Source organism: Chrysochloris asiatica, unplaced genomic scaffold (genome assembly GCF_000296735.1).
Source record: "Chrysochloris asiatica unplaced genomic scaffold, ChrAsi1.0 scaffold00140, whole genome shotgun sequence".
NCBI lineage: Eukaryota > Metazoa > Chordata > Mammalia > Afrosoricida > Chrysochloridae > Chrysochloris > Chrysochloris asiatica.
Window position 1 is genome coordinate 6,600,616 of NW_006408658.1, and position 10,503 is coordinate 6,611,118.

Genomic DNA, 10,503 nt, shown 5'->3' on the forward strand with positions numbered 1-10,503 from the left:
TTTGCTTGCCTTTGTATGTTATATTTCTCTTTTTCCTAGCTGCTTTCAAGGTCCTGTCTTTATCTTTGATTTTGGAGAGCTTGATTATTATGTGTTGGTGATTGTCTTTTAGGGTCTATCCATACTGGGGTTCGTTGAGCTTCTTGAATGCTTATCTTTTCACTTTTCATGATGTTAGGAACATCTTCAACTATCTCCTCTGTGGACTTGTGTGATTGTTCCTCTTTTGGAATGCCAGTAATTCTTATGTGATTCCTCTTCATGTAATCCAACATGAATCTTAGGCCTTCTTCTGATTTTTTTATCCTTTTTGTATTTGTTCTTCTATCTTAGTAGCGTTGAGAGATTTATCTTCTAGCTCACTAGTTCTAGCTTCTGTCTCTTGCATCTGGGTAAGAGAAGGTGGGAGAAGATACTGACAGGATTATATGATTCAGCTGTGAATAGTTACAAGCGTTAACTGTGATTGTAAAAACCTGGCACTCTAATGTGTATAAAATGAGCCATCTCAGAAACAGAAATTGAGGGAATCTCACTACCATCAGAGAGGAGGAGCCAGGAGTAGAGCATGTCCTTTGAATCTAGAGCTCATTGTGCATTGAACCTCCTCAACCTAGGGACAGAAAGCTATGAAACTGGAGGAGTAACAGAGGAGCAGCGGCACCATTACCAAGAGCCAGAGCACCAGACAGAGCGGAGAGCTTCCTAGCTCATGGAGCAGATAAAGCTGAGTGACTTTGGGCCAGCAGGCTTGCTTGTAGAGTAGGGTGCCTCCGGACACTTAAGTGGAAGAGCTAGGTTTGCTGACCCATAGAGCTAGAACTGAGTGCCTTTTAGGCTGAAGCTTATGGTAGAGTGATGTTTTGTATGGACATTTATCAGCAGCCATAGAAGAGCTTTGTAACATTTGCCAGGCAGAGAGAGGCCTGCCTATGGGTACTATTGAGGAGAGGCAGTCCTAACTAGTACAGCTGTACCCTGAGCGTTTCTGACTATGCATTGTAACTTGTTAACGTCCCTATAATCCTTATCACTGTGACTATGGGAATTTGCATTCTATGTGGCCATTGTAATGAATTATGGAACCAAACTGTGGAGAAGAATGTTCTGGGAGAAATGGTTAGTGTCATATTTTTTTGCAAGTATATAATTAAGAGAATTTGAACATATGTCTACATAAAAGCTTACATATGAATGTTCATAGCAGTATTATTTATAACTCAAAAATGGAAACAACCCAAACGTCTGTCAACTGATGAATAAATATAGTATGAACATTACTTAGCTAGTGTGGCACTATAAGATAAGCACTGTACTGCTACCTGCAAGATTTGTGTGTAGTTCAGACTCGCCAGTTGCTCCTCAGAAACACTATTCAAGGTTACTGTGTGTTGGAACCAATTCAACAACACCTAACAACAAACAACTAAAAGGAATGAAGTACGGGGACATGCTACAACATGGATGACTCTTGAAAGCATGGTAGGTGAAAGAAGGTAGTCATGTAAGACCAGATAATACGATCCATATGAAATATCCAAAATAGGCAAATGTATAGAGATAGAAGGAGTTCTGGTGTGGTGCTGTAGCATAATAAGTACTGGGCCACAAGGTTGGTTTGAACCGCAAGGTCTGCAGTTCAAACTCATGAGCTGCTCCTCGGAAACCCTATACAGGGACACTATGAGTTGGAACCAACTTGACGGCACTTAACAGCGTCAGCAACACATTTATTTAGTGGTGCTCAGTACATTCAAATTTGTGTAACCATGACCACTAAGTTTAGAACATTTTTATCCCCCTCTAACAAGTACAATTATGTACTCATTAGCAGTATCTCTCTTACCTCCCTCTACCTCTGTTGTTAATTACTGTTGAGTTGGTTCCTACTCATAGCGACCTGTATAGGGTTTCCGAGGAGCCGCTGGTGAGTTTAGACTTCCAACCTTGTGGTTCAAAGTGACTTTGAAGTCTGTTGTTGTTATGTGCCATGGAGTCGGTTCTGACTCAAATCTGCATAGGGTTTCCGAGGCTGTAAATCTTTACGGGAGCAGAAAGCCTCACCTTTTTCCTGCGGAACAGATGGTATTACAAGAAAAATCAGATGCGCCGTATACGTGACTCTTAGGACAAATTGTGAGTGTGAGTGCTGGGATGCAGTGAAAATGTTTCTCAAACTTTAATGGCATTTGAATTACCTGGGCATCTTGTTAAAATTCAGATTTTGATTCAGGAAGTCTGGAATAGTCAGATTCTGATACTGCTCATCTGTGGCCCTCACTTTGAAAGCAGAGCAGCAGAGGATGTCTTCAGTGAATGGGATTAGTCTAAGAAACCTTCCGGGAGCTTGGACGATTTGGCCAGCTTTTTGTGGGAAGGCAGGAATATAGATTGGTGGACAATGCACACAGATTAAGGAACCACAGATTATAAAATGTCTGTTAGGGACAAGAGGCATGTTTTCAAGGTAACGGTACAGGCCCTAAGTCTTTTGTACCTGAGAAAAAGCAGCAGCCAATCTCTGTGTATTTTCCATTCTCGTGGCATTTTCTTTTGCTCTCTGACGTACTTGGTTTAACTTCTTTGAATTCTGGGTTTATGTGGATTCACATAGCTCAGGGCATTGTGAGAATTCTGGAGGGGTTGATTGGCTGACACAAAAAACGTTGTGTGTGTGTTGAAGGAGTTGGATATGGGCCCATATCTTAGTACCCTTGCCCTCAGAGCTTACCCAGTTAACTACTTGGGCTCTGAACAGGGTGCCTTTAAAGTGGGTTAGTGCTTGACCCCAAATGAATAAATTTCGAATGAGGGAGCAGATAAATACTTTTTTCAGATGCTACAAGTTAATTATAGCTATAGTTTACAGTTTTCCTTTGGAGCCTGAAAACTAGTTTGGGTATAATTTAAATAACCTTTCAGTTCTGGAGTCATCTATTAAAGCGAGATCATCTCTTGCTTTTTTTTTTTTTTAAGTTTTTAATTGTGAATTGAGTTTACAGGGCAGATCATCAGTTTTACATTCAACAAATCATACACCTTGTTTCATTACAATGATTATAATCTCCTCCATGTATCATCAGCTAACAGTATTTCTCTCTATCTTAGCTTTTTTTTTAAACACTCAGGCATATGTAATAATTTAAAACACCATTCTGCAAGTCTGCCTCCTGACCGACAGCTCGCAGTCCCTGTAATTCCATGAATTTAGAGCCCTCAGCTGCTCTCTCTCTCCATGGCCTCATTTCTGCCTCCATCTCAGGTGTCGCTGGTTCTCTGGATAGGGTCGCATATTCCGCTTGTGCTTTTCTCCCTTGATGGTCCTAGGATCCTCTGTTTCTGGACTGTAAGATGAACTACTCCCCAGTTTTTGTTAAAAACTTCTAAAAGCCAGATCATTTCTTACTCTTAGCATTTGAACACACTTTGAAAGTCTAGTCTCAGCCTTTGCACTTCAGGTTCTGAGCCGCTTTCTCTGAGGCACTGAAAGCTTTACTGTCCTGTGCTTCACCAACATTCAGTTTCCCAGTGTTTCCTATGGTTTATAAAGAATGTCCATTTTCCCAGGAGGAAAGGCAATGAAATCACTTGGTTACATTATAAAGAAGTCAGAAGTTTTATTATATTTTCTAGCATCAGAAACTAAGGCATAGGCATGCTTAGTCCAGTATCTCACTGAGAGGAGCCCCTATGACTTGACTATCCCAGTTCTCTGGATCTTCCTAGCTGTACCCACATTGGGTTTATCATGCTTCCTTGGACATGAAGTTTTTTTTTTGTTTTGACATGTAGTTTTTAACATGATTTCTCTGATATCTATGTTGTTGTTAAGTGCCGTAGTAACCCATAGTAACCCTGTACAGGGTTTCCAAGGCTGTAAATCTTTACAGGAGCAAAAGTCTTATCTTTCTCCTTCGGAACAGCTGGTAGTATTGAACTGCTGACCTTGAGGTTAGTAGCCCAACTTGTAGCCACTACACTACCAGGGCTCCTTGATATCTATAGAATAGTCCTTTCCTAGATGCTTATTTATTTTTTCATGTGTTTGTTCTCTAAGCATCTTCAGGTGAAATACTGGTTTGTCAGCGTACTTGCTATTGGAGATAATTTTGTTTAGTTTATAAATGGTTTATACTGAAATCTGTACTCTTTTCCTTAGGAAGACCCAAAAGCAGTTTAAAGTGTGTTTTGGTTCTGAGGGAATTCCTAGATTTATGGAGTGGGAATAAGACAGACATAAGCGGGGCCAAGACTAGGACGAGGGAAACAAGGTGATAAGGCAAAACTTTAAGGAGACACACACTCTCAAGGTCAAATAAATACAGGGTTGGTACCAAGTGCGAAAGTGTCTATAAATTTTGTGCTTTACACCCATTGCTTCTCCGACTTAGTCCTGGTCCTGAATTTAAGAAGCTAGATCACTTGGAAAGCATGTCTAAGATAACATAAAGCTATGAGTAGAACAGTACTTTGCAAATTCATTGTCTATACGGATCACTTGAAGAGCTTAGTAAAAGGTAGGTTCTAATTCAGTAGATCTGGAGTGGTGCCTGAGCTTCTGCATTTCTGTAAGTCTTTGGGGCCACATTTTGAGTGTTGTGAAGTTCCATTGAGTTAGTCTGGACTGTTCCCTATGCACAAAAGAACCAAACATTGTCTTCTCAATTATTGTCATGTTTGAGCCCATTGTTGCAGCCACTGTGTCTGGGTCCATCTCATTGAGGGTTGTCTTGTTTTGCTGATCCTTTGCCAAGTATGATGTCCTTTTCCAGGGACATGTTCAAACATGATAATGTGTCTAGAGTATGTGAGATGAAGTCTCATCAACTTTGCTTCTAAGAAGCATTGTGGCTGCACTTCTTTCAAGGTGGATTTGTTTGTTCTTGTGGCAAACCCTGGTTCTTTCAATATTCTTTGTCATTTTGAGTAGCAAGGAGAAAATATCTGTTAGAGAAAAGTAGAGGGCTAAATTGACCAAATTAGGAGATCAAGGAAGACTTTTCTAGGGAAAGGTGAAATTGGAGCTGGGTTCTTAAAGGATAAGTTAGATTGTTGTTGTTAGGTGCTGTAGAGTCAGTTCCAACCCATAGTGACCCTGTATAGGGTTTCCAAGGAGCAGCTGGTGAACTTGAATCGCTGACTTTGCAGTTCAAACAGCTTTGCAGTCTGGCACACTAACCCACAGTGCCACATCAAGGAAGGGCATTGCCAGAAGAATGAGGCATATAAACAAAGACCCAGAAACAAGAATGAGTCTTGTGTGTTCTGGGACAGTGAATAGACTGATACGCTAAGACTTATAGGCCGAGGTTTTTATAGGTATAATGAAACCTGTTGCCCTTTAGAAACGTGGTCTTTAATTGTCTGCTCAGGTACTTCCTAGCTGTGCCTTTTCTACTTTATGAGTGCAGTTGCTCCCTCTCAGAGGTGAAGGCGGCCTTGGTCCTTCTAGGGAGATAAATGCCTAAGTCAAAAGACCTCCTTTAAATAGTGATGGATGTTCCTGGTAAATATTTGATTCGGTAGTAAAGTTCTGCCTATTTCATTTCAAATGTTGATTTAAAGTACTTTTCTGAATTTATGGTAGAAAAAGTAGAGTAGACATTGAACATTATAAAACACTGAAGAAATATTTGTTGATTCATTTGTGATACTGCACATCTTGTCCAGGAATCCTTCCCTAATATATATTTGGCTAGAAGCCACTTGTATATTCTCTCATAGCTGTCTTTATCATACAGTACAGACATTATCTGTTTCTATGTCTGTCTTTTTCACTAGGCTGTGAGTGTCTGGGGGTTAGGACTTTTTTACTCTTTCTCTCCCCATTGCTTACCACATCATATATAGCACATTTTCTGTCATAAGCATAAACCAACAAAAATGATTAGAAAAGGAGATCAGAGTGAAATGCATTGTTGAAGACTTCATAGAAATCATGACACTTGACTTCCCAGAATTCCTTGAAGATACATGTGAGCGCCTTCTGTTGGGTAGGGACAGTTCTAAGATAGTAATGGATTTTTTTGGTGGTGTCTTTTCTACAGGTTGATATGTCGGACCTGTCCCCAGAGGAGCAATGGAGGTAAGTGTGGCACTGTGGGCCCCTCAGGCTGGGAACTGCAGGTTAGCCCAGATACTAGATTTGTGTATCTATCCATTTGCTTCCTTGTCTTTGGGAGGGAGTGACTGGTAGGATAAGTCTTTTGGGGCTACCTAGTCCCTGGGTAGCCCCCTAGGTCCTAGGGAGGAAGTAGGTAATCTATGTTATTGTTAAGTGCCATTGAGTCTGTTCCAACTCATAACGACCCTGTAAGGGTTTACAAGGAGTGGCTGGTGAGTATAAACTGCCAACCTTGTGGTTCAAACTGACCTTGCAGTCCAGTGCTTTATCCCACAGCACCACACCAGAACTCTATAATGTATACCATACCATTTATCTGTGTCTAAGTATCATTTCTGCCATTTACTGGCTATATAATATTGGGAAAGATACTTAACTTCTCACTGCCTTAGTTTTTCCAATTGTAAAATTAGGATCATAATAGTACCTATCTCTTAGAGTTGTGAGGATTAATATATGAAACTTTTAGAACACTGAGTGGCATGTGGGTTCTCATGTTACCCGTTTTGACATTATCATCATTATCCATGATATACTTTATTGCCACAGTGAGTCAATAAATAAAATCTCAATATTATTTCTAAGCAGTAAAGGGGTTTCAGAGTGCATGTCCCCACATGTCACAAAGTGGTTAACAAATGAGCTGAAATTGTTTTCTAGTACTGTTGAGTTGGTTCCAACTCATAACAACCATATACAGGGTTTCCAAGAAGTGGTTGGTGGATTTGAATGGTCAGCTTTCTGGTTAAGAGTCTAGTGCTTATCCTACAATGCCACACCCAGACTACCCAAGTAAAATCTAATAGAAAAAAATGCTTCGTTTAAATTAAAACTATTAATCATATAAGAATTGTTGTTGTTGTTAAGTGCTATTGAGTCAGTTCCGACCCAGTTCCGAGGCTGTAAATCTTTACGGGAGCAGAAAGCCTTATCTTTCTCCTGTGGAACAGCTGGTAGTTTCGAACTGCTGACCTTGCGGTTCGCAGCCCAATTCGTAACCACTACACTACCAGAGCTCCTTCATATAAGAATGTTGTTGTTGTTAAGTGCCATCGAGTCGGGTCCGACCCATAGCGACCCTGTACAGGGTTTCCGAGGGTGTAAATCTTTACGGGAGTAGAAAGCCTCATCTTTCTCCCGCGGAGCGGCTGGTAGTTTCGAACCGCTGACCTTAAGGTTCGCAGCCCGATTCGTAACCACTACGCTACCAGATGGTAAAATAACCAATTCATATGATAAACTAAGTGATTTTAGGTGAATTTAAATAATGGCAACTAACATCAGTAACAAGCTCAGTATACACCAGTTGTATATCTCAGCTACCAAAGTGGTGCAAACAATGCAGAAGGTGTTTATAGAGATGTCTTATCTTCCTTAAGGGAGGTGACAGTACCATTGTGCTCTGCTTTGCTGAGCCACGTTAATTTTGTCCTAAACACAAAATGTTAATAGGATTTTAAAATTGGACCCATGTTTAGAAGAAGGCCACTAAAACAAATGATCCTCATATCGTGCTATACACATGATGTGAGGATTATTTATCCTGTGGTTGAAAGAACTAAAACTGTAGCATTGAGAAAGAAGAGTGGTTATATCCTTTTGTTGTTCCAGAGAATAGGATTTGGTTCAATGGATAGTAATTTTTATAAGACAGTAGATTTTTGTTTCATTAGAAACATCTTTTAATAATCAAGGTATCTTGAGAGGTAGTGAGTTTCTTGTCATTGGGATTTTATTCATAAGCAAATATGAATGCCTATATGGCACTTAACAACAACAACATAATATACCAGATACTGCTAGTTATAGGATAGACAACCTCAAGAGTCATTTGTTATCAATCAGTGGAAGTATTTCAACAAAGGACCACAAAAAGAATTTCTGCTTTGGTAGGAGCTAGATAATTTTTCTAAATTCTTTGACTTCATGTTTTACACATTTATTCAGTTATGTACTTTCGTGGTGTGGTGCTGTGGGTTAATGAGCCAGACTGCAAAGCTGTTTGAACTGCAATGTCAGCAGTTCAAGTTCACCAGCTGCTCCTTGGAAACCCTATACAGGGTTGCTATGAGTCGGAACTGATTTGACAGCACTTCACAACAACAACAATACTGTCTTAGGAGTCCTGGTGTGGCACTGTGGGTTAATGTGCCATACTGCAAAACCGTTTGAACTGCAAGGTCAACAGTACAAGCTCACCAACTGCTCCTTGGAAACCCTATACAGGGTCGCTATGGGTCAGAATCGACTCATCAGCACTTAACAACAACATACTGTCTTAAGGACTCCTGATGTGGTGCTATAGGCTAAACACTGAACTGTGAACCACAAGGTTAGCAGTTCAAATGCACCAGTCGCTCTTTGGAAACCTTATACAGGATTGCTGAGTCAGAACTGACTCTGACACTTAACAATAGAATACTGTCTGAGAATAAGAAACCTCTCTTGGTGTCTTTATAAGTTTACATAGCATATAGATTTTTAAACTGGTCTCCATCCTTTTCCCTAAAAATAAATGACAAATTGTAATGTACAAAAGTGGAGTTTCTCAGTCAAGTCTATGATGGTGGGTCTGAACCTAAATATCTGAATCCTGGCTCTTGTTTCTGTCAGGTTACGTATCCAGGATAAAGCTTTATACAAGAGGAACCCTTAGATGCTGTGGCTGGCTACTCCTACAGCTTGACTTACAGCTGCCTGCTCTGCCCACTGAGCCGTCCTCCAACATTGTTTTATAAAATAATTATAATTATAGAAAAGTGACAAGAATTGTGCAGTAAACACCATTTTACCTACCATCTAGATTCTACAATTAACATTTTGATATGTTTGTTTTATCATATAATTATCCATGATTCATCCCCTTTTGCTATTGGTCTCCATTGCCCCATGGAATTCCATGTTGTTCTGTCTCTCCATCCCTAGTACAAAAGTTCCGGGCTTCATTTGCTTTTTCCTAAGTCCTTCTCCCTGCTTTCGTGTGGCTGACTCTGACCCAGAGTGGTGGGAGTGGCTATTCTGTTCTATTCTCTAAGGAAACTTTTCCCCAATATTGACTAAGGTAATCAATCCTCAGGATCAGAAAATGCCAACCCCAGATGAAATAAATTCCATCTGTACACTCTAATTACTGATCTTCTTTGAACTCTTGAGGTGGCTGTTTTCCTGTGGTGGGTAGTGGTGAAGTCATTACTGAATTAGCATAAAGTTGAAGTAGTCTGGATTCTTTGGATTTAAAATAATCTAAAGGATCCCTGACATGGCAGGGAGGGTAGGAAGAATGAGATAAGACTTTAACCCTAGAATCAGCACACATTTGCGGTGTTTTTATTACTCACTTATTATTGTCATAAATACCTGTGAGACTTTTTATGGCTATAACCTTCTCTCTAAATTATTTTCTCCTTCCAGTGACAGGTCGAAACAGGCCTGATATGGGCAGTGTCACTGACATCTTCTGGGGTCTCCTTCCTCCTACAGGAATGATGTCAGATGTTTCTGCCACGGGGATAGGGAGAAATGACAGAGTATCCATTTCTGATCTCAGTACTCAAACTTAGTTCCCACAGTTACTATAGAGCCCTGTTTGGTCCTTAAGTGCCTAACTTCCAGGTTGTGTCCTTCTAGCCATTAATTGTGCACAGTATCTTGTAGCTGCCAGGCACAGTAAGGAATGTATTCTAAACTGATGGGCTATCCTTAGAAAAAACTGCCCCTTATCATCCCACACCATGTGTGACTTTCCTCACCCCATCTTTTTGACTTTCAGGGTTGAGCATGCACGCATGCATGCCAAGCACCGAGGCCATGAAGCCATGCATGCTGAGATGGTCCTTATCCTCATCGCTACCTTGGTGGTGGCTCAACTACTCCTGGTACAGTGGAAGCAGAGGCACCCCCGATCCTACAATGTAAGTTACTTTGCTTTTCATTTCTTTTTTAGCCACCAATCAAGAGCTCGTTTGTAAGGATTCTAGGGCCCTGCCTAACCCAGACCACATGTAAGCAGAGAATTGTTGATAAGTTCCGTCAAGTCAGTTCTGACTCATAGTGACTCATAGGGTTTCCGAGGAGCACCTGGTGGGTTTGAACCACCGACCTTGGTTCACAGTCCAGTGCTGATCCTATAGTGCCACACCAGAAGCAGAGAATAGATAGTAAAAATGAAGTTTACATATTTGAATGATGAATAGTATATGATCTGAGTGTCTAATGTATAAATGATTCAGAGAGCAAAACAGGGATAGAATATGTGACTACTTTTATGGCCAGAAAAGGTAGGGCTCTGGTAGCGTAGTGGTTACGAATCGGGCTGCGAACCTTAAGGTCAGCGGTTCGAAACTACCAGCCGCTCCGCGGGAGAAAGATGAGGCTTTCTA

General features: G+C 40.7%; 1 protein-coding gene across 1 annotated transcript in view; it reads left to right on the forward strand.

Annotated features, from left to right (window-relative positions):
• RNF121 (ring finger protein 121) overlaps positions 1 to 10,503 on the forward strand; it is a 137,190-nt gene that overhangs the window by 47,185 nt on the left and 79,502 nt on the right. Inside the window, exons 2-3 of the mRNA XM_006870258.1 lie at positions 6,048 to 6,085; positions 9,894 to 10,035. Coding sequence (XP_006870320.1) covers positions 6,048 to 6,085; positions 9,894 to 10,035 — 180 coding nt within the window. The remainder of the gene's footprint in view (positions 1 to 6,047; positions 6,086 to 9,893; positions 10,036 to 10,503) is intronic.